The sequence below is a fragment of the Staurois parvus genome, unplaced genomic scaffold (genome assembly GCF_062004578.1).
Source record: "Staurois parvus isolate SC_StPar_1 unplaced genomic scaffold, SC_StPar_1.0 ptg000362l, whole genome shotgun sequence".
Lineage (NCBI taxonomy): Eukaryota > Metazoa > Chordata > Amphibia > Anura > Ranidae > Staurois > Staurois parvus.
This window is the reverse complement of record NW_028318158.1, coordinates 3961503-3987037: the sequence shown is the minus strand read 5'-3', so window position 1 is coordinate 3987037 and position 25535 is coordinate 3961503. Positions and strand designations below refer to the sequence as shown.

Genomic DNA, 25535 nt, shown 5'->3' with positions numbered 1-25535 from the left:
ATCCGCACATTTATTCATTCATTCTCATTATGATCACATGTTATCAGTAAAAGATCATCGGTTATCAATCATCGACTCTTTACTGTGTGGACATCAAAGGTTATACTGCCTGTAATCCTCTGTAACCCTTTCATAACTGCAGAGAAGGCAGGACAGTAAAAAGACTTACACGGTTACTTCAGAGCACATTGTGTGAAAACACTACAGCAAGCCCCACAACACAGAAAAGACTCTTAACTGTTAATACAGCAGCACGTGTGTGTGAAATCCCCACAGCACAGCCAGTCTAGGCATAGCAAAGTGAAACTAACTCAGCTTCGTGTACACGCTGTGTACTCCACTCAAGCACAATGCAGCACGCAGACACAAAGAAAGATATGAAAGATATCACTAAATTAACCCTTCCTAAAATCTCGTGCAAACAGGAAGAAAATATGCACAGTACGCTGGAAACTAGGTCACAATGCAGCACGCCGAGAAATTATAACAAATCGGATCTGTCGTCATCCAAAGCAGAAACCGCCAGATCTAAGCGTTCAAGTTCCAGGCATTCAAACGTCACAGACCTATCGTCAGTCAGTGCTGGGGCAGCCAGGAGTAAGCATACAAGTTCCAGACATTCTAGCGTCACAAACTTGTCTTCAGTCAGCGCTATCGCCGCCAGGGCACAAGCCAAGGCCGAGGCCGCATGCGCCATGGCCTCCTATGCCATACAGGAACCAGAGCTTATGAAAGAGCAAGGCTACTTAGATGAAGAGCAGCAGAAGAGTCAAGCTGAAATAAAAAGGAGAGAAGCAGAAACGCTTAGGAGAAAGGCAGAAGTGCAAGCCTCTTTACACATACTTCAGCAACAGAAAATAGCTGCAGCAGCCATAGCTGAAGCCGAAGTTCTCGCGAGAGCTGCAGATATTCAGTTTGTAGAGAGCGATGTACTGGAAACCCTGATAACACCTCTCAGTACATTCCAACGCACCCGTGAGTATGTACAATCACAAGCAATCCTATACCCTGATAAACAGCCTAGTGACGCACCGAAACCATCAAGGACCCAGTTGGGAGCAGACAGCTTTGATGTTACGCATCACTACAAGACTGAACCTGAACCGCCACGTGATAAGTCAACCAATCACGTGCTCAGATACCAAACCGCCAACACGCTAAGAAACCAAGTAGATGGCGATATAACCTCTCCTCGTGCAAGACCAGATCTAGACTACAATAGAGGAGAGCAACCATCTGACCAAAATAGACTTAGTCAAATACCTCAACGAACTCATCAGTCACTATCAGCCAATAGTCCCGCGTTTGTACCCAGAACAAATGCACCTGACACAGCAAGGGTTACAGACGTGTCGAAATACCTGATGCGCCGTGAGATGGTGAGCACTGGTCTCTTGAAGTTTGACGATCGTCCTGAAAACTACTGGGCCTGGAGGTCATCCTTCCTAAGCAGCACCCAAAACTTAGAGCTGACAGACAGAGAGAAGCTCGACCTACTCGCCAAATACCTAGGACCAGAGTCCTCAGAGCAGGCCAAAAGAATCAGGTCAGTGCATGTCCATGATGCAACAGCAGGACTTGCGATGGTCTGGCAGAGAATGGAAGACTGCTATGGGTCACCTGAAGTAATTGAAGAAGCACTTTTAAAGAAAATTGAAACTTGCCCAAAAATGACAAACAAAGACAATCAGAAGCTGAGAGAGCTTGGAGACCTACTCCTAGAGATAGAAGCAGCAAAGACTAGTGGAACTCTGCCAGGTCTCTTATACTTAGACACAGCACGTGGAGTAGAGCCCATAATCGAGAAGCTCCCTTTCAACCTGCAAGAAAGGTGGGTCTCTCAAGCATCCAGATACAAGAAAGACTATCGAGTTGCATTTCCACCGTTTGTCTTCCTTGCTGAATTCGTTGTAGACCAAGCTAAGACACGCAATGACCCAAGCTTCGCCTTCCTGAACAAGAGAGTTGCAGGTGCCCCAAGGACAGAGAAGCAGTCGCCAGTACACTACAAAGAACGCAGAGCAACAGTGTCTGTGCGGAAGACAGAAGTCCCGCCTGAGGCTGCAGCCAATCAGGAAGACAACACAACCAAAGAAGTTGAGGATCCAGACAAACAGTGCCCAATACACAACAAGCCTCATCCACTAAGAAAATGTCGCAGTTTCAGAAGTAAGACATTAGAGGAGCGCAAGGCTTACCTTAAAGACAATCACATTTGTTTCAGATGCTGCGCCTCAATGCAACATCTTGCAAAAGACTGTAAGAGAGAAATACGGTGCACAGAATGCAACAATGACCGACATCTGTCAGCACTGCACCCAGGACCACCACCATGGAGATCAGAAGTTCCAGCAACTCAAGAAGATCATGGTGGGGAGCAAAAAGAAAGTGCAACACCAGCGATAACTTCAAAGTGTACTGAGATCTGTACAGAACCAGGACTCTCTAGATCATGCTCCAAGATATGCTTAGTCAAAGTGTATCCCAACGGTCTCAGAGAAAAGGCAGTGAAGATGTATACAGTCCTAGACGAACAAAGCAACAGGTCTCTAGCAAAGACAGAGTTCTTCGACCTCTTTGGTGACAAAGGAGGTTCAACTCCATACACCTTGAAGACATGTTCTGGAGTTATAGAGACATCAGGGAGAAGAGCAAACAACTACACCATCGAGTCATTAGATGGAAAGACACAGCTGACTCTTCCTACCCTCATAGAATGTGACATGATGCCAGATGACAGGTCAGAGATTCCCACACCTGAAGTGGCACGTCACTACCCTCATCTCGTGCGAATAGCAGACAAGATCCCAACACTCAACCCAGATGCTGCAATCGTCCTTCTACTAGGAAGAGACATACTGAGAGTGCACAAGGTCAGAGAACAATACAATGGGCCGCACAATGCACCATTTGCTCAACGTCTTGATCTTGGATGGGTTATCGTTGGAAATGTATGTCTGAACGGACTTCACAAACCCGCAAAGGTGAATGTCTACAGAACAAATCTGCTGCAGAACGGTCGCACATCATGTCTTTGCCCATGTAACAACAGCATGGAGATTAAAGAGAAACTATCTAACCCAACACATCCCCAGAACATCCAGAGGTTCCTGGAAGATACAGCCTCAGCTGAAGATTCAGATCAGCTAGGCCACAAAGTGTTTGAGAGAACTCAAGATGATGACAAACTAGCACCATCTGTTGAAGATAACCTCTTCCTTGAGATCATGGATAGAGAAGTCTTCAAAGACAAAGCAGGCAGTTGGGTAGCCCCACTACCATTCCGTACACCACGGCATCGTCTTCCCAACAACAGAGTGCAAGCAGAGAAACGCCTTGCGCTATTGCAGCGCACTCTTGAAAGAAAGCCAGACATGAAAGAACACTTCCAAGAATTCATGCGGAAAATCTTTGACAAAGATCAAGCTGAAAAAGCACCAGCACTGCATGAAAAACAAGAACGCTGGTACTTGCCAATATTCGGAGTGTACCATCCTCAAAAACCAGGTCAGATACGTGTAGTATTTGATTCCAGTGCAAAGCATGAAGGTATTTCCCTTAATGATGTACTTCTCAGCGGACCAGACCTGAACAACACACTTCTTGGAGTCCTTATCAGATTCCGAAGAGAACTTGTTGCAGTAACAGCAGATGTACAGCAGATGTTCTACTGTTTCCTTGTCCGTGAAGACCACAGAGACTACCTGAGGTTCCTATGGTATGAAGACAACGACCTCAACAAAGGTATCATAGAGTATAGGATGAAAGTACATGTGTTTGGGAACAGTCCCTCACCAGCTGTCGCTATCTATAACTTGAGACGAGCAGCGCAGCAAGGTGACAGACACAACCCTGAAGCCAAACAATTTGTTATGAAAAACTTTTATGTAGATGATGGACTTGCTTCCTTCTCCAGTAGTGGAGAAGCCATTAACATTTTAAAAAACACTAGAGACTTGCTAGCAGAATCTAACATAAGACTGCACAAAGTGGCTTCCAACAACAGCAAAGTAATGGAAGCATTCCCAGCAGAAGACCGTGCAAAAGACCTCAAAGACCTAGATCTAGGTACAGATTCCCCACCCCTTCAAAGAAGCTTAGGGCTTAGTTGGGACTTGAAAACTGACAGCTTCACCTTCCGAGTATCCAGGGAAGAGAAGCCTTTCACAAAGCGAGGTGTCTTGTCTACGGTCAACAGTCTTTACGATCCCTTGGGGTTCGTAGCACCCATCACCATGCAAGGCAAAGCTCTTTTGAGAGAGATTACAACTGAGCTAGAACAAAGTGATTGGGACACACCTCTACCTGAAAAGAAAGAAATGCAGTGGAAGTTGTGGAAAGACTCTTTGCTGGAGCTTGAGCGATTTAGCATCCAAAGACCATACGTCTCTGTTTCTTTGTCTGTTACAAAACGAAGAGAGATACACGTGTTTTCAGATGCATCCACCGTGGCTATAGCAGCTGTAGCCTACCTTAGAGTCATAGACACTCAGGGACAAAGCCATGCAGGATTCATCTTGGGAAAGTCCAAACTGGCTCCAAGACCTGCTCACACGGTCCCACGCTTAGAACTTTGTGCTGCTGTCCTAGCTGTGGAGATAGCAGACTTACTCATTGCGGAACTGGACATCGAGATCCATGCAGTGAACTTCTACACAGACAGCAAGATTGTTTTAGGTTATATCCACAACGCTTCAAGAAGATTCTACACATACGTGTCAAACAGAGTAACACGTATCAGAAAGTGTACAAGTCCAGAACAGTGGCATCACATCAGTACAGACAAGAACCCTGCTGACCATGGGACTAGACTGGTACCAGCTGCTGTCCTCAAACAGACTAACTGGTTCACAGGTCCATCCTTCTTGACTGGACCAGAAACTGAAGAGACTGATCAGAAAGGAACTTTTCAGCTTGTAGAACCAGACCAAGACAAAGAGGTAAGACCTCTAGTTGCAATTTACAAGACTCTAACCACCAGAGAAGGTCTTGGCTCATGTAGGTTCGAAAGGTTTTCCAGCTGGAAGTCACTCTTCCGTGCCATAGGGAAACTCATCTGCTTGGCCAGATCCTTCAGCAAAACAGCCAGTGTTGACCAGGGTAACAATGACTATCTTGAGCAAGCCAATGTCACCATTATCAGATGTGATATCTTCTGGAAGAGATGGAGACAGGAGTACCTGATGACCCTCCAACCACGTAACAAATGGCAAGCCGACAAGCCCAACTTACAAGTTGGAGATGTTGTTCTACTAAAAGACTCTCAGGCCCACAGGAACGAGTGGCCAATTGGACTCATTGTGGGGACTGATGCTAGTAGTGATAGTAGAGTCAGGAAAGTAGAGGTCAGAGTAGTAAAACAGGGCACCCCTAAGGTGTACCTTAGACCCATCACGGAAGTCGTTTTACTCCTTCCAGGAGTTTAATAGTGGCATATCATTATTATGCCAGGTGGGGAGTGTGCTGCCTTGTATTACACAAGGCATTCTTTAGCATTCAGCAGTGTCTGTCCCTTTAAGGCTAGGGACGTCCTGTCTGCTAACTTGGGAGGAAGTGACCTCATCTCTTCAGACTGAAGAAATTCTACAATGCAAGTACATGTGGGATGCTGTTCCCTCTTCATATATGGGCTTGATTAGACCCCCAAAGTCTGTAAGTACCCCTCCTATATACTGAGGAATGTTATGTATATAGCTAGGTAGTTAGATATGTACTCATGTCTGTTTATTCTGTTTGTATTTCAGTTTTACCACATTCATCCGCGCATTTATTCACATTCATCCGCACATTTATTCATTCATTCTCATTATGATCACATGTTATCAGTAAAAGATCATCGGTTATCAATCATCGACTCTTTACTGTGTGGACATCAAAGGTTATACTGCCTGTAATCCTCTGTAACCCTTTCATAACTGCAGAGAAGGCAGGACAGCAATGTTGTCCTAGAATAGGAAGTAAGGTGAACTCTCCCAAGTTGGTACACAGACAGCTATACAAAGTGATAGAGATCATAACCCTTCTTTACTTCATCTAAAGCGTGGCTGGAAATACACTTGAACCACACTGGTATTTGCGTAAATATAGTTCATATTCAATGCAACCACCTTCATTTAACTGGATGACATTTCGTTTTCTAAAGCAATCTAACGCAAATCTACCTGTCTACCCCTCACCTCACCCCTTCAGTCTCCACTCGCATCACTAGCCTACTAAGCGACATATCGGCTTGGATGTCACTCCACTTCCTCAAACTCAATCTTTCCAAAACTGAGCTCTTAGTATTCCCTCCAGCCCGCGCCCCCTCCCCTGACTTCGCCATCAAGATCAATAACACAATCATCAGTCCCTCCCCTCATGCCAGGGTACTAGATGTAATCCTAGACTCCCATCTGTCCTTCCAGTAGACTTCACCTCCGCAACATCTCCAAGATACGACCGTTCTTAACCTCGGAAACCACTAATCAACTTATTCACTCCCTTGTTATATCTCGCCTTGACTATAGTAACTCCCTCCTCATTGGCCTACCTCATCGCCGGCTATCCCCTCTTCAGTCTATCATGAATGCTGCTGCCAGACTCATCCACCTTACTAACCGTTCTGTATCTGCCATCCATCTCTGCCAATCCCTCCACTGGCTCCCAGTTGCCCAACGAATAAAATTCAAAACACTAACACTGACATATAAAGCCATCCACAACACTGCCCCAAATTACATAACCGATCTTGTCTCTAAATATCACCCAAACCGTACTCTCCACTCCTCGCAAGACCTCCTACTCTCTAGCTCCCTTGTCTCCTCCTCCCATGCTCGTCTCCAGGACTTCTCCAGGGCTTCCCCTATCCTCTGGAACTCCCTACCCCAATCTATCAGACTATCGCCTACTCTGCTGACTTTTAGGCAATCACTGAAAACCTATCTATTCAGGGAAGCCTATCCCGCCCTCTGCTAATACTGGAATCCTCTACTCTTCCAACCACTCCATCCCCCACAGTTATTACCTTTTGTACCACTATCCCCTCCCTCCTAGATTGTAAGCTCCAAGGAGCAGGGCCCTCAAATCCCTCTTGTATTGAACTGTATTGTTGCTGTATTGTCCCCCACTATATTGTAAAGCGCTGAGCAAACTGTTGGCGCTATATAAATCCTGTAAAATAATAATAATAACTAGAAAAGCTACAATTTCTGGGGAAATTGTGTGAAGTGTTCTTGCCTCCACCAGTAGTCTACAACTGGAGTGTGCAGAGTAACTGGGTGGAGTGGCTTGAGTAACTGTTGTGTGGTTAGAGTGGCTGGAGTAACTGTGAAAAGGTTGGACTGGGCAGAGTAACTTTATGTAGTGGGCAAAGTAACTGTGTGGAGTGTTTGGAGTGAGTAAAGAGTAAACATTACACTAACCAATTTCAATGAACGTCAATGGGCGGCGTGAGTTGCAAACAAATGGTCATATTGTGAAAACTATCAGGACTATGGCTTAGCCGTAGACATTTTTAGTGGCAGCAGGGATAGCTGAATGTTTTGATATAAGATTTGTGTAGGTGGGCTTGAAAATGAGGGAGTGATGGCAGTTTAGAAATCATGTCCTGATTTTTCAGCTCACACTCTAGCTTTGTCAGCTCCCACTCTAGTTTTGAACATTCCGCCATTCATTCCTATGGGACCAATTTCACCACAAAAACGCTGATGTTTCGTGAACCATTTGGCAAAATGTTCCACAAAGTAATAGCACACCAATCTGGAACAATCCGCATGTTTCGGTATATTACTGTCTATGTAGTGTAAAAACTGTGGGAGGAGTTAGGGTGGTAAATTTGGCTATAATAATAAGAATATATACAGTATGTGAGATAACAGTAAGTGGTCGACATGCAAGAACACTCAATAATAAAGCACTGTCTATCATAAACCATTGATATGTCTGTAATTAAAATGCTTGCTTTCACCTTTTTTTTATCCATTATTGCAACTCAATGATGCTGATCTCCTGCAACCTATTTGCAGCCACGTAAACTCCAGCAACGGTTACATGGCATTTCTCTGGGTGGGTTTCCTGATGGTGACAATTAGGGTGAGCTTGAGTTTGGTCTCATTTCTCCATCTGCAGCTCATTGACTCAGCAATGACAGCTAGTTTCTGGATTCTTCACCATTTTGGGATCAGTCCAAATTTTCCATCTGCAGCTCATTGACTCAGCAATGACAGCTAATTTCTGGGTACTTTACCAACTTAGGTTTGGTTCAGATTTCCCACCCACAGCTCTTTGGCCTGGCAATGACAACTAATTTCTGAGTTCTATACCAACTTGTGGTTTGGTCTGACATTCCCACCCGCAGCTCATTGGCCCAGCAATGACAACTAATTTCTGGGTTCTTTACCAACTTGGGTTCAGTGCGTACCAAAGCCTAAACCCAAGCTCCTCACTAGTGACAACAATGGAGCATGCCTGTTCAATCTGCAATGGCATGGGCTCAATTGAGAGAGCTTGAGACAGGGTGACAACACAGAAGAACAACATTCCTAATCTAGGGAAACAACTTTTATTACATTATAGGAGACATGGAACTCATTAACAAGCAATTCTCATTTACTAACACCCTCTATCAGTTTATGGGCCACTAATTAGGCCCTGCTTGCGCTCATCAAACAGATTTATTTGTTTAAGCACTTCAACAAGCACACAGGGGGCCATGACTAGCCTGTCTATGGGCCTTTAGTGGAACAAATGAAAGTCTTCATGCAGGGAGGGATGATGCTTGACTGATCTGGTGTTGACAGTGAAGACCCTGCTTTGTGCCATAAAGGAATTGTGTTTATTTACAGCTGTGAATTCTCTGTGGGGTTTAACCCTGAGGACCTGGCCATGATTAGGTGGCTTGTATCTGATAAATGACACTCATAGATGGCGGCAGTTAGCAATGGTCCAATGACACTATGAGGTGGTCTATCTGCTGCCATGACAAATACCAGGCAGGTTTAGGCCCTCAATAAATTTTGGAGAGAAATCCAATTAGTTGTGTGTAGCCTCCAGAAAGGCATCTTCAATTATTCAGCCACATAAATTGCCCCCTTAACACCTTCTATTTCAGCTCTGGCCACCCATTGAGTAGTTTGTTTTTTTCATGGTAAAAATGTTAAGTTTGGAGGACTAATCTGTAATTGTCATTTGCCACATATAACAAGGATTGCCTGCTTGATGCCTGCATTTTGTAACTGTGCCCATTGTGTTAATTGCCTGTTTCCCGGATATCATAATAATTACTCATTTGTTGCCTGCCATTTGTAACAATTTCTCTTTTTTGCTCATATACTGTAATAATTGCCTATTTTTTTCTCCATGTTTTGTGATGCCTAAATGCCTGTAGACATGTATTGTTACACTTGCCACTTTTTTGTTGTCAAATCTACTGTAGGCCTGCTACAATTGTAAGATGCGTGAAATAAGCATGCAAGCTATTAACACACCCAATCTGAGCACATACAGTATATGACCCCTTCTACTATATTTTAGGTTCACTAACATTTCCTATGTTATGTCTGCTTGAAAAAAAAGTAGTATTAAACCATCCAGTAAACTATTTGTAAAATTCTTACCTCAGCACTTGCAGTTTACAACTGCAGTAGCAATGCTACTGGCTCCTGCTCTCTCAGTGCTGCTTCCCTGAACTTCCAGTCTTCACATTAAAGAGTTAAAGTGACACTAATTTATAAGCTTCTTCTCCAAAAATAATCCATACACATCCAGTACTTAAAGTGGTTCTAAAGGCTGAAGGTTTTTTTTACCTTCATGTATTCTATGCATGAAGTTAAAAAACCTTCAGCGCCCCAATACTTACCTGAGCGCGATCCCAATACAGCGATATGCATTAGAGCAGTGGTTCTCCCAGGTATCTCCCTCCTCATTGGCTCCCTAAGTTGTCAATCACAGCCAGTAAGGAGGAAGCAGGCTCATGTGTGAGCATATGTGAGTGCCTCAACAGCAAGCAACTTGCTCTGGGTGCACTCAACAGGGGGAAATGCCAGGAGCTTTGTTGGGGTCCCGAGAAAAAGGATTGGGGCTGCTCTATGCAAAACCAGTGCACAGGTAAATATGATGTGTGTGTTTAATTTTTTTTTTTATTTTGAACCTTTAATATCACTTTAATGGTCCTGTAATTTGTTATTTATGAAATTTGATTTTACTGTCTTTTTCTGTCTCCTTGTAATGTTCCCTTTGAGCTCCTGAGCCTCCATTTTTTTCCTCCTCGCTTCCATTTGTTTGGAACAAGCAGTGTGTGTTAGTTGAGGTATTGTGCAGAGCTCTTGGCACGCTATACATCCTATAGTCCATCACTGGACCAAGCAAGAAAGGGTGGCTACATTCCAACATACAGTGGAACCATGGAGAACAAATGTAGCCATGTTCTAACAGGAAGTTGGAGATTTGAAGGTGACTAATAGCAATAAAAGTCGCTTAAAGTGATATTTAAGGCAATTAAAAAAAAATTAAAATAACAAACATGTCATATTTACCTGCTCTGTGCAATTGTTTTGCACAAAGCAGCCTTGATCTTCCTCTTCTCGGGTCCCCCACTGATGCTCCTGGCCCCTCCCTTCTGCTAATGGGGGCACTCGAGCAAGCTCACTCCCACTGTGAGTACATTCATGCACAGAGCCGTGGCTTGGCCACCCTTTCCATATTGGCTCACTGGCTGTGATTGACAGCCAATGGCTTCTGCTGCTGTTACAGTCAATAAGGAGGTAGAGTCCCTGAGGAGCCGAGGCTCTTGTGCACATCGCAGGATCAAGATGGTGCTCAGGTAAATATTGGGGGGGGGGGGGGGAGCTGCTGCACACAGAAGGTTTTTTACCTTCATGTATAGAATGCATGAAGGTAAAAAACTTTCTGTCTTTACAACCATTTTAAGAAAACATACTAGAATATTTTTAAACCAGAGCCAGCTGTCAAAATATAGTAGTCTCTGTGAGAGATTCCTCCACCCTTTCTGGATACAGAAATCTGTTCGATTAAATTTTTTTTTTCGTTCAGCCTGCATGCTGAATGAAAAAATGTCTAGTGTGGTATGAATGAAAATATGGTCAGGTCATTGCCACTTGATGGCGCTTCTACAAACCCCTACATGAGTCATGATCATTAAAATATGGAAATGCAGTGAATGTGAAATCACGCCAGAAATTGCCGTACAGATAATTGTTACAATAATAACTAATAGGAATAAATGATACTTTCCACGATCCAACTTTTAAGCTTTACCGCTGTTTTACATTTTTCTGTAATGACATCAAAACAAGAGCCGTGCCAAACACAGGGACATGCTGAACTTTGGGATTACCGTCGCTGGTTTACCCTGCAGGTTTTAGCCTACGGGTTTCACTTTGTCCTCCATGAACTTTTTGCGAGAGTGGATTACTGACACAGAATAAAACACTTAATATCTCGGCAGAAAATCCAGCAGATATTCCGCATTATCATTTACGATAGAAGAAATATTTCCCAAAGCCATAAACAGGCTTTGTTAGCGCTGAACGATGGGCGGATATTTTACTGCTGCTGCGGTCTCCTTGTCAGCTCACCGTTTATTTGGTTGGCAAAGATGTTCTCGATGGTATGCGCATAATTTGGTGGGGAAGTTGTGAAATAAAACATAGGCAGGTCCAAGAGTTTTGTTTACAATACGGTGGGAATTGAAATGCAGGATTTAACAGAACCAGAATTTCAGCGCTTTGTTTTATTTGGCTGTATTGACCTCTTTTAACTTTGGCTGATGGAAGATGTTTTGAGTTCCCGCTGAGATTCCCGGAGCAATAAAGTTTAAGGAGAATTTTGCTCAAGATAAAAATGTTCAGTAAGCTTATGTACCCTCCAAGGTACCACCTATTCCTAACACTTATACTAATCGGTGCGCTGAAATATACCACAAACTACTACACATACTAGGGCCAATTTAGACAGGAGCTATTTCACCTACCAGCATGTCTTTGGAGTGTGGGAGGAAACCGGAGTACCTGGAGGAAACCCACGCAGGCACAGTGAGAACATGCAAACTCCAGGCAGGAGGTGCCGTGGCTGGGATTCGAACCAACGACCTAGTACTGCCAGGTGGAAGTGCTAACCATTTAGCCACTGTGCTGCCTGCTCTAGTTTTTTCAGTTTGTGGTGCTCAGATCCAGTGTAGTTACGCTTTAATGCCAAACTAAAGTCTCCTATCTTTTGCAGTGATAAATCCCCATGTTTCTTTTCCTGCTAGATGGCCTTGAATTTTCAAAAAATGAAAAATGTATTTGTTCACCTTGTAAATATTTTCATGCTGCAACTCCACTGAGAACGGTTCCATCTTAGCTTTTATTTTGATCTACAATTTTCATGGTGATGCCATATGATCAATATGATTTGATGTTTTGAAAGTGTTTGAGAGCAGACACGATGCCATGGGGGTGCTTGGATATGCTTTAACCCCCCAAAAAATTCTCAAAGTGTTCCTACAATATTCTTATCAGCAGCCCTTCACCCCCCCTCTCTCTCTCTTCCCCCCCTCCCCCCCCCTCTCTCTCCCCGCCACCTCTCTCTCTCTTTCCCCCTCTCCCACCCCTCTCTCTCTCTTCCCCCTCCCCCCCCTCTCTCTTCCCCCCCTCTCTCTCTCTTTTCCCCCCTCTTTCTCTCCCCCCCCCCTCTCTCTCTTCCCCCTGCATTAGCTCTCTCTGAATATTCTGGGTCCAAAAAAGCATATATAATGGACAAATTTCCTTTTTCCCAATGTTCACAGAGCTTTAACATTTGCTTTGAATCTAGGAGACAGGTAAAACAGTTAGCCAGTGGTAAAAACACAGCTCAGCTGTGTGTTTTTACTGCCTCTCCAACCACAAGTGTAAAGTAGCATCTCACTGTGTGCTTATGGTCATCATCATTAAGATGATCAAAGTAGAGCAGGTGCTGTATGCCTCTGTCACTGTGTCACATGACTGTTGGGTGCTGACTGTGTTACTTATGGCTATACTTACAGACTTGCAGCACAGCACAGCCATAACAAAGTCAGCATCCAACAGCCATGTGACACAGTGACAGAGCCATATGAAATTAAATGTATATCATTTTTTCACACAATTAAAGCCTTCTTTTGGTGGAATTTGATCACCATTGGGTTTTTTTTATTATATAAATGAAAAAAGACATAACATTTTGAAACAAAATCCCAATATTTTCTACTTTCTGTTATAAAACATATCCAATTAAAAAAAATTCAAATATCTTCATAAATATAGGCCAAAATGTATTCTTCTACATGTGTTTCGTAAAAAAAAACCCCAATAAGTGTATATTAATTTGTATGTGTGAAAGGTATAGCGTCTACAAACTATGGTATATATACTGGAATATATGCAGCTGAAGACACTATACTGGTAATGGTGGTGATCAGCAACTTATAGTGGAACTGTGATAGTGTGGTGGGCAATCTGGTGCTGACAGACACTGGCTGGAAGGGACACTAACCTATTAACTGACACTGACTTTGCTAGTGACACTAATACAGTGATCAGTGCCAATACTGTACATTCTACTGATGACACTGGCTGGGAAGGGGTTAGCATTAAGGGCCAATCAAGGGATTAACTGTGTCTAACAAATGTGTGCTGCTTTTACCCACAGATTTGGCTGCTTTTTCTCCCTGCTTTTCAGAGTTCTGTGTGTTTGTATAGAACTATGTGCTGTGACTGGACACAATCACAGCATGGTCAGCAGGGAGCACACACATGCAAAGCTGGAAGAAAGCCCCCAACATACATGTACGTTACTGTACCTGCACTGGCCACCCGCTCGTAGAATATGTACTGTGAGCAGGTCAGCAAGTGGTTAAAAAGATTGTCTGGAGCTGCCCCTGGCTGAGAGCTAACATTATTATTATTATACAGGATTTATATAGTGCCAACAGTTTTCTCAGCGCTTTACATTATAGTGGGAGAAAATACAGTAACAATACAGTTCAATACAAGAGGGATTTGAGGGCCCTGCTCCTTGGAGCTTACAGTCTAGGAGGGAGGGGTTAATGGTACAATAGGTAATAACTGTGGTGGATGGAGTGGTTGGAAGAGTAGAGGATTTCAGTATTAGCAGAGGGCGGGATAAGCTTCCCTGAAGAGATAGGTTTTCAGTGATCACCTAAAAGTAAGTAGAGTAGGCGATAGTCTGATAGATTGGGGTAGGGATTTCCAGAGGATGGGGGGCGCCGTGGAGAAGTCCTGGAGATGAGCATGGGAGGAGGAGACAAGGGAGCTAGAGAGTAGGAGGTCTTGCGAGGAGCGGAGAGTACGGTTTGGGTGATATTTAGAGACAAGATCGGTTATGTAAGTTGGGGCAGTGTTGTGGACGGCTTTATATGTCATTGTTAGGCTACGTTCACACTAGCATTGTGTGCAGGTGGCAAAGAGGCATTTGGGAAGCGTTTTTACCGCTTCCAAAACTCCTCTGCCAATTCTGCACATTACAGCACATGGTGCTGTTCTAACGGGAGCATTTGCGTCGTGTTGCTTCGCGGCAAAACGGATGCCCCTATTCTAGTCTATGGTGCCGCTCCGCAAATGCGGTGCGGTTGCGACGCGTTTGTGGGGCGTTTGCGGTGCGGTAACACCACTCAAACTGCATTATAGGCGTTTGTGGGGCGTTATTAATGCTCGGCAAACACCTAGCAACCGCCGCTAAACCACACATGCGGCGTTTGCGGAGCGTTTGCCGAGCGTTAAAAAACGCTCCGCAAACGCTGGACCAATGCTTGCCAAACGCTATAGGGGCGTTTGGCAAGCGTTGGTAAAACAGCCAAGTGTGAACGAGCCCTTAGTGTTTTGAATTTTATCCGCTGGGCAACTGGGGGCCAGTGGACATAGACACACTACTGCACATGAGCAAGTTGGCAGACTATAAATGAAATGCTGCAGATAACATTGGTATGTTTCATTAATGTGGTTGTAAAGGCTGAAGGTTTTTTACGTTATCGCATTCCCCTCAGCCCCCCTAATGTTTGCCCAATCGTGACCCAGTCCTGTACATGAGAGTAGCAGCACTCCCGGGTCTCTCCCTCCTCATTGGCTGAGACACAGCAGCGGGAGACGTTGGGGGTGAGGCTCATCCACGCTCTGCGTGCCTCTTAGACACACAGAGGCAGCTCAGGAGTGAGCATGCTCAAGTGCCCCCAGAGCAGCAGGGGTCCCGAGAGAAGGAGGGCTGGGGCTTCTCTGTGCAAAACTTACATAGAGCAAGTAAGTATAACATGTTTATTATTTAAAAAAAAAGATGTGAACCTGTATGTAGCACTGCCCCCTTGGGGGTTGCTATGAGATTTAGGTCCCCCTATAGTCCTGCACAGCCAGGCATTCAGCATTTTCCACACAAGTTTGCATCAGAGTCAAAAATCAGTCCTTAAGCTTTTGTTTTGTTGTTTGTTGAGGGGGTTTAGAACTGGATAGGGTAAAGGGGGGTATAGGATGCCCAAGGGAACTGAAAACTGAGGACAACCTTCCTGGAACTATTCACAAACTGCTCTTCTATGACACAGTCTTTGTTGGAAAGCTAGCCAGCATCTCCTTGATGTACCACCCCAGACCTTAGATGAAATGCTCCTCTTCGTCCAGCAATCTGGAGATTTTCCTAAGCAGGGGATCTGGTTCGTGTCCCTTTAAATGAATGAACAGTCACTGGTAGGAGGCTAATCTGGTTTCCCACCTTAGTGCTACTTCCCCTATCCACGTAGGGGTTGCAGGTGTACTCACTCAGATCCTCTCTTGTACCACTTGTGGGTTGGCTGCTGCTACCAGGCCTAGCAGCTAGGCTGCTCCTTCCCTATCATACAAGTGGTCCTTGCTTGGGGGGTCAGTGAGTTCCAAGTTTTCTACCTTACCAGCTCCAGACTCGCAGGCAGGCCCCATCCCACTAGGCCTCCTGGCAGCCTCCTTCCTCAGCCTCACATCTTCCTCCAACTCCACACTTCTTCCACTACACTCTTGCTACTGGGCAGGCTCCTACACTTTTTAATGGAGTCCCAGCTCCTTGCCAAGCCTTCTGTTGGGGATTGGCTGAGGTCCCTCAAGAGTGCAGCCAGCCACTCCTCAGATCCACCCACTGCCTCCAAGGCCCTCCTCTGAAAGCCTGACAGAAGGGGGAAATTCCTGAGGAGCTGACCTGCAGAGCCTCTCAGCCATGACCACAATTTTACCCCTCTGGCTATTACACCGGAGCTGCTAACCAGCTCCTGTCTAACTATCAGGGCCTAGCTCCCCCTCGCTGCACTAGGAGGGTGCTACATTTAGTATTACTTTGAGCAATTGATAACACTTGTTGAACATTTTTAACTTGAGCATTCTTTTGGGGAAAAAATTATATCAGTGGGTTTAGTTCCACTTTTACTCCAGCTAACCTTTTCTTAAATTGGAATTACAAAATTAAAATGTTAATTGTACCTAAACAGTTCCCTGAAAAATAGCATTTTATGGGAGTGCCTAGGCAGACCTGTGCTTACAGCCTCATAGCTACAGTACATACAGTATGTGTAGTGCGGGATTATCTAAGGCCTGCTTCCTGGGCTGCTGTGCCCGCGTTTCACGCAAGAAAAAGATGCATACACCTTTTAAAAAATGCATCCACAGAGAAACCGCATGGACTTTTTTACCATACGGTATCCCTGCGGTTCCCACATCGCAATTGACTGCAGGTGGTTGTGGGTGCAGGAACAGATGTGAAACCCACAACCAGCCCGCAGAGTGAGGGCTACTGTGTACCTAACCTAAACCCCTGCTACCTCTGAGTGATCGTCTTGGGAGATTTAGAGTGAGATTTGGTGATGTCACTACTGTGCTGTTCACCGTTGTTATTGTTAGAGGCTCTGACTTGAGGATGCAATAGCCCTGCCTCTACTAAGATGGCCACCTCCACAGAGACACAGTGAAGAACAAGGCATGGTAAGTCATTAGTGGGGAGAAGATCATCTGCAGGTAGACCACAGGCAGTATTGGCCAATAGTTTTTTTGGAGCAGAGTTTCCAGGGATTAGTTTTTCTTTAGGCCTCAGCCTTTTTCAGCCTGTAAACACACCTCTATGTTAGCCATGCACACATAGGCATTTACAGGCGTATAAGAAGAGCAGCATTTAGAGGCTGAAAATAAATACCACCATATACCACCAGCGCATTCAGGAGAGAAGCTTTTGGGCAGAAAACAGCTAAACAAACCTAAACACGTGTAGAAGACGTGTTTATTCATTCCAATAGGCAGAATAAATGAATACTCTGGCCAATGCAATCAATAAACACCCAAATCAGGGTTTCTCAGCCAGGGTTCCATGGAACCTTAGGATTCCTCCTGAGGTTGCTAGGGGTTCCTTGAGCAGTGGCCAATTTCTGCCTCTCAGATAAGTTCCCACTGATACCATCAATCTTTTTAGCTATCTGTAGGGGGATAATCCTTCCCAATGACCACAAGTGTAAGGAACATTATTTCCACTATCCTCTATTCGACTATCACACTGATGTATCATGAGCTGTAGACATAGTAATTATTAGCAGGGGTTCCTTGAGACCAAAAAGTTATTTCAAGGGTTCCTCTATGGTGAAAAGGTTGAGAAAGGCTGATCTAAATGCTTGATGTGCCTAAAACATATATAAACGTGCCTAAACCTAGGCTGTAAGCTCGAAAGAGCAGGGCCCTCAATCCCCTCATGTTTTGCATTGTATTGGTATTGTTCTGTCCCCCTTTGTAATGTACAGCGCTGAGCGAACTATTGGCGCTTTATAAATACTGTATAATAATAATATAATAATAAACGTGTGTGCAAAATGTGGCTTTAGCGCCTTTTTAAGATGCTTTTTTCTTGCCAGGAGCAAAGGTGTCCATGGGAGGAAAAACATGTGCATGAGGCCTTAAGCAGTTCAACAACAGTTTATTTTTATTGCCAAAAACCTCATAAATAAAAAAAAAGCTGTCCATTGTGAGCACTCTAGCGGTGTTATTTGGTTTTCCTAGCTGTAAGCCTAGGTTTAGACTTGCATCTAAACTGCCGTGCCTCTGAAAAGCAACCTGAGCTTGAAAGGTGGTGAAGAAGGTGATATCACACCATAACAATTTAAGTTTTTCCCCTTAAATTCTGAACCAACATGCCACAACTGCATGGATCGCACATGGTCGCAGGGAATTTTTGGTGTGTCCCCATTCCCTTGCATGGGTTGTGTCCAGCAGCTGTGCTGTTTGCTGAAAAATGTTTGCAGCGGAGAGAAGCAAAGCAGAGGCAACCACAGCATGTGAACATCCCTGTCCACTGCCTTTTACGCTCACAGGGGAAAGTTTTGGGAGAGCTTTAAAAATGGGTCTTAACTATACGTTTTTAATGCCTGTCAATCGCAAGTCTAAATGAAGTAATAAGTACTAGGGGGTCAAAGAAAATCCCCCCAAAGGATAGAAGTTTAACCACATGCCGCTCAGCCACTGTAGAAATACGTTGGCAGGGCGGCACGGCTGGGCAAAACCACGTTTTAAAACGTGTGTTTCCAAAACAGGTAGGGGGCGCGCGTGTGGCGCGCCTCCGCCCTACCTGTCCTGCCGATCACAGCCGCGGATGTCAGTCGCCGGGTCACAGCCAATCGTTACTGACTGTGTCCCGGCGATTAGCAGCAATCACTGACAGAGAGCAGGGCTGCAGTAGCTCTGCTCTCTGTCAGTTCCCTGACAGCTCCTGACAGGCTGATCGGAAGAGAAGAGTTTATCTCTCCCGATCAGCGGTGTTCCCTGCAGTACACACCCCCGCCCCCTAGTAAAACACTCCCCTCACACAGTTAACTCTTTCCCTGAAAAATAAACTTAACCCCTTCCTCCCCAGTGCCATTAGTACAGTGTCAGTGTTTTTTTTTTTGCACTGATCACTGTATTGGTGTCACTGCGGATGTCAGTGACCCCAAGTCAGTTCCCCCCCAGTGTCAGAATGTCCGTCGCAGTCCCGCAGTCCTGCCATAAGTCGCTGATCGCCACCATAAGTCACTGATCACCGCCATAAGTCGCTAATCGCCGCCGTTATTAGTATAAAAAAAAATTAAAAATCCCAGTATCTTTCCCGCCATTTGTAAACGCTATAACTTTCACGTAAACCAATTAATTTACACGTATTGGGTTTTTTTTTTAGCAAAGACGTCGCAGAATGCATTTTGGCAGAAATTTATGACTAAATTTGATTTTTTAATTTTTTTTTACTGGACATGTTTTATAGCAAAAAGTCCAAAATATTGTTTTTTTTTCTCAAAATTGTCAGCCTTTTTTTTTATAGCGCAAAAAATAAAAAACGCACAGGCGATCAAATACCACCGAAAGAAAGCTCAATTTGTGGGAAAAAAAGGATGTAAATTTTATGTACCATATTGCATGACCTCGCAAAACTAGCACAGCGCTGTATAGCAAAAAAATGGCGTAAATTGCAGTATCTATACCATAGTTTGTAGACGCTATAACTTTCACACAAAGCAATCAATATACAATTATTGGGATTTTTTTTACCAAAAACGTAGCAGAATACATTTTGGCCTAAATTTATAACTAACTTTGAGTTTACTATATATTTTTTATAGCTGAAAGTAAAAAATATCAATTTTCTTCAACATTTTTGGTCTTTTTTTGTTTATAACGTGAAAAATAAAAAGCGCACAGGTGATCAAATAACACCAAAAGAAAGCTCTATTTGTGTGAAAAAAAGGACGTAAATTTCGTTTGGGTGCAGTATTGCATGACTGCGCAATTATCAGTTGAATTAGTGCAGCGCCAAGTAGCAAAAAGAGGCCTGGTCATTAAGGGGGGTAAATCCTCAGGAGGGTAAGTGGTTAAAGGAGAACCAACAGCGCTGTAAATAAAACCAACAGCTTTATTATGTTTCACAAAAATGGTAATAGACCTATTAGGCCAAAAGAACCCTAACTGTTACCTTTAAATTACAACTTATTTATTTATTTATTTCAGGTACTTATATAGCGCCGTCAATTTTACCCAGCGCTTTACATATATATATTTATATATATATATATATCTATATTGTACATTCACATCACAACATTACAATTTGGCTTGTTAAATGAAATGGAAAAGTAATGTATTTATTGGCATGATCAATACTACTGACAGACTGCATCGTATATCATCATACAGTTGCAAGAAAAAGTATGTGAACCCCTTGGGATTACGTGGAGTTTTGCATGAATTGGGCATAAAATGTGCTCTGAACGTCATCTAAGTCACAACAATAGAAGAACACAGTCTGCTGAACATAATACTACACAAACATTAGATGTTGCCATGGTTTAATTGCACATAACATGTAAACATTCACAGTGCAGGGAAGAAAAAGTATGTGAGGCCCTAGCTTAATGACTTCTCCCAGAGCTAATTGGAGCCAGGAGTGAGCCAACCTTGACTCCAATCAGTGTGATGATATTGAATGTGTTGCTGACAGCTGTCCTGCCCTTAAAAGACACACACCTGTTTTGGGTTTACTGGTTTCAAGAAGCACTGTCTGATGTGAACCATGCCTCGCAGAAAAGAGCTCTCAGAAGACCTACGACCAAGAATTGTTGACTTGCATGAAGCTGGAAAGGGTTACAAAAGTATCTCCAAAAGCCTTGATGTTCATGTGTCCACGGTAAGACAGACTGTCTACAAATGGAGAAAGTTTAGCACTGTTGCTACTCTCCGTAGGTGTGGTTGTCCTGTAAAAATGACTGCAAGAGCACAGCGCAGAATGCTGCATGAGGTAAAGAAGAATCCCAGAGTGTCAGCTAAAGACCTATCGAAATCTCTGGCACATGCTAACATTTTTGTTGACACATCTACAATAAGGAAAACATTAAACAAGAATGGAGTGCATGGGAGGACACCACGGAGGAAGCCATTGCTGTCCAAAAAGAATATTGCAGTACGTTTGAAGTTTGCAAAAGAGCACCTGTATGTTCCAGAGCACTGCTGGCAAAATATACTGTGGACAGATGAAACCAAGATTGAGTTGTTTGGGAAGAACACACAACACTATGTGTGGAGAAAAAAAGGCACAGCACACCAACATCAAAACCTCTTCCCCACTGTTAAACATGGCGGAGGGAGCATCATGGTTTGGGGCTGCTTTGCTGCCTCAGGGCCTGGACGGATTGTTGTCATTGATGGGAAAATGAATTCCAGAGTTTATCAAGACATTTTGCAGGAAAACGTATGACCATCTGTCCGCCAACAGAAGCTCCGCAGAGGATGGGTGATGCAACAGGACAATGACCCAAAGCATACAAGTAATTCAACAAAACAATGGCTGCAACAGCACAGAATACGCCTTCTGGAGTGGCCCAGTCAGAGTCCTGACCTCAACCCAATTGAAATGCTGTGGCATGACCTTAAGAGAGCGATTCACACCAGACATCCCAAGAATATTGCTACACTGAAACAGTTTTGTGAAGAGGAGTGGTCCAAAATTACTCCAGATCATTGTGCAGGTCTGATCTGCAACTACAGGAAACGTTTGGTTGTGGTTATTGCTGCCAAAGGAGGGTCAAGCAGGTATTAAGTCCAAAGGTTCACATACTTTTTCCTCCCTGCACTGTGAATGTTTACATGTTATGTGCAATTAAACCATGGCAACATCTAATGTTTGTGTAGTATTATGTTCAGCAGACTGTGTTCTTCTATTGTTGTGACTTAGATGACATTCAGAGCACATTTTATGCCCAATTCATGCAAAACTCCACATAATCCCAAGGGGTTCACATACTTTTTCTTGCAACTGTATATGTCATTTTTCCCATAATTCCACTTTAACCTTTAATGTTCTGTATAAAATAACCCTCAAATGACCCCCCATATCCCCCATCAGTGTCTGTGTAAAGCAAACCCCCTCCAACTGGCTGCAGGCTCTTTTATGCCCACAAAATCCTCCTAGACCACTTGTCACTAAGGCTATATTCCCACATGCCAGAGAATCTATCTCTAACACCCACCACTCCTCTAACTCTATAAAGAGGACTGGTCACCCCATTACAGTTCTCTTTAAAGCCAAATGGTGAAAACACAGTTATTCAAAGCCCACTGTTTTCCTAGTCGCAACATTTACAAGAGGTCCATGCTAGAAGACCTGCTGTTGACTCCATCTTTTCATCTTTAGCAGATTTGTTAAGATTTTTGGTGTACTTCTATGTAACTGGCACAGCAAACATTTGCATCAATGACTGAAGACATTCAGGTCGCTTTCGAACAAAACCAGCTTTTACATGTGATTTAATAAGCCTAATATGACTTGCAGGGGAAATTGCTTTCCCTAAAACCTCAGATGACGAGAGATGTTTTGCAATTTCGTGATTTATGGAAGATCCACAGAGTCGATTTGCCAGAGGTTGTCGTAAACTAGGAACACATATAAATCTTCATGCTTCCTCTCCATCTAGTATTTGTTTCATGAAACATATTTCTTTTCATTCACTGAAGAAGTATTAGCAGGCACGGATCTATTAAGCAGCTTGCCTGAATGAGAGTTGGGGAATTGTTTGGGGACTGCGATGAATATATAGCTAACAGCCACAACATTTTCCATAGCAGCTGCACCCAGTCCCACTTATCAGCACTGAATAACTTGAGACATGTATATAGAAAACACCCTTTAGCTCACGCACATGTTCCTTCAAAAGCCATGAAATCTACAGTAGAATCAATTCCGGTAGTCTGTCTTTTATAGTTTTTTCATTGCTATATATGTCCCTAGTTGGGTTTTGAGTTAGAGACCAGACTTTGCACAGGGGCTGTGGCATGGCAGTGTGGATTCATATACTGCAAATGTATGCAAGGCTTGGAGTTTAAATAATACCCTTTATTGACTTATGTTATCTAGCAAGCTTTGGGGACCCATTAGGTCCCTGCTAGAGATGAGCGAAGTATTCAAAAATTCGATTCGACTGATTCGGCGAATTCGTGGAAAATATTCGATTCGAGTCGAATATATTCGCTGTGAATTTAACTTAAAAAAGGGTGTTTCTAGGCTTCAGAGAGACTTAATATTAGTGCAGAACACTGTACCTTTAAATTAAATGCCCTTGGAGTCTGCTGGGGAAGAGAAATAATACTGTCAGTCAGTATGACATGCAGATGAGTGCCGTCGATCTTAGAATCACCGCACACTTCACTCATTTGGCCAGTCACGGGGCCAAAACCAGTGTTTGGAGCCACAGTGTGGCGGTGGAGGCAGCAGCAATGGGAGGCCATACAGCAACCTATGACAAAATGGAAACCAGCAGGAGTGTGAGGAGACCTCAAAGTGGCACATGGCAGAGTGGGAGCAATGGGAGGCGGTACAGGGACCCATGTCACACTGTGGACCCAGCAGCAGCGTGACGAGGCGGTACGGGGGCCCATGGCAGATTTGGGGCCTGGAAGCACCTATGGGAGGCCTGTAATCTGCCAGCAACCTATGACAAAATGGAAACCAGCAGGAGTGTGAGGAGACCTGAAAGTAGCACATGGCAGAGTGGGAGCAATGGGAGGCGGTACAGGGACCCATGTCACACTGTGGACCCAGCAGCAGCGTGACCAGGTGGTACGGGGGCCCATGGCAGATTACAGGCCTGGCAGCAGCAATGGGAGGCCCGTAATCTGCCAGCACCCTATGACAAAAAATGGAACACACCAGCAGTGTGTGAGGAGACCTGAAAGTGGCACATGGCAGAGTGTGGCGATGGAGACAGCAGCAATGGGAGGCCGTACAGGGACCCATGAGAGACTCTGGACCTGGCAGCAGCATGAGGAGGCGGTATAGGGGCCCATGGCAGATTAGGGGCCTGGCAGCAGCTATAGGAGGCCCGTAATCTGCCAGCACCCTATGACAAAAAATTGAACACACCAGCAGTGTGAGGAGACCTGAAAGTGGCACATGGCAGAGTGTAGCGATGGAGACAGCAGCAATGGGAGGCCGTACAGGGACCCATGAGAGACTCTGGACCTGGCAGCAGCATGAGGAGGCGGTATAGGGGCCCATGGCAGATTAGGGGCCTGGCAGCAGCTATAGGAGGCCCGTAATCTGCCAGCACCCTATGACAAAAAATTGAACACACCAGCAGTGTGAGGAGACCTGAAAGTGGCACATGGCATTGTGTAGCGATGGAGACAGCAGCAATGGGAGGCCGTACAGGGACCCATGAGAGACTCTGGACCTGGCAGCAGCATGAGGAGGCGGTATAGGGGCCCATGGCAGATTAGGGGCCTGGCAGCAGCTATAGGAGGCCCGTAATCTGCCAGCACCCTATGACAAAAAATTGAACACACCAGTAGTGTGAGGAGATCTGAAAGTGGCACATGGCAGAGTGTGGCGATGGAGACAGCAGCAATGGGAGGCCGTACAGGGACCCATGAGAGACTCTGGACTTGGCAGCAGCATGAGGAGGCGGTATAGGGGCCCATGGCAGATTAGGGGCCTGGCAGCAGCTATGGGAAGCCCGTAATCTGCCAGCACCCTATGACAAAAAATAGAACACACCAGCAGTGTGAGGAGACCTGAAAGTGGCACATGTTTGGGGCATGATTCATGGCGGATTTAGTCAGTTGTGTCAGGAACTGGTGGTTTGAAATCCAGACTAATCCACGCCTGATTCATTTTCACAAACGTGAGTCTCTCCACACTTTGGGTGGACAGTCGTGTCCTCCGCGGAGTTGCAATACCTCCTGCCGCACTAAACACGCGCTCCGATGCCACGCTACTGGCCGGGCATGACAGCCTTTCAAGGGCAAATTCAGCTAGTTGGGGCCAAAGGTCAAGTTTCGTTGCCCAGTAGTCAAGGGGATTGTCTACCTCGGTTGGCAGGGTGCTGTCCAAGTAGGCCTAAGCCTGTTGTTTGAGGTCCTGCTCCAGGTCCACCTGATGCTGCTGCTGCTGCGGCTGGTTATTAGTTTCCTCACTGCGCTGGTGAAGAAAGCTACTCATCATCGACTGCAGACTGAGGCAGCTGCTGCTGGTGGAGCTGCCACTGCTCCTACCACCCCACCCCTCCCCTGCTGCCATGGCAGCGTAACGCGAGCGCACAGGGCCCACAGTGTCTGAGGATGGACGTTGGCGCAGACAGGCAGAGACCAGCTGACTACATAGGTGGTTTTTATAGTACGTTATTTTGGCCTCCCTCTCAGCAGGTGTGAAAAAGGCCACCATTTTTGAACGGTAGCGAGGGTCCAACAAGGTGGACAGCCAAAAGTCATCCCTCTGTCTGATGGTTATTATTCGGCTGTCGGTACGCAAGCAAGCGAGCATGCTATGGGCCATTTGTGCCAAGGAATGCGAGGGACTCCCTGCCTCCATCTCCACAGCATACTGCCACGGTGCGTCTGGGTCCTCTGTCTCCTCTTCCTCCTCCTCTACCAGATGCTCCTGCTCCTCCACTCCTGTCCGCTGAGTGGAAAAACCACCCATTTCACTCAATAATTCCTGAGCACCAATGTCCTCCTCTACCTCCTCCTCTTCTTCCTGTCCTGCCCCCACAGGGGTCATGTGGCGTTGAGATCTGTGCG

At 44.9% G+C, this 25535-nt stretch overlaps 1 protein-coding gene across 1 annotated transcript in view; it reads left to right on the top strand.

Annotated features, from left to right (window-relative positions):
* Positions 1–728: 728 nt before the first annotated feature.
* The window catches only part of LOC149456373 (uncharacterized), a 73242-nt gene continuing 48435 nt past the window's right edge, over positions 729–25535 (top strand). The window contains exon 1 of the mRNA XM_089684994.1: positions 729–5652. Within this exon, the coding sequence (XP_089541120.1) occupies positions 729–5426 (4698 nt within the window). The 3' untranslated portion in view covers positions 5427–5652. The remainder of the gene's footprint in view (positions 5653–25535) is intronic.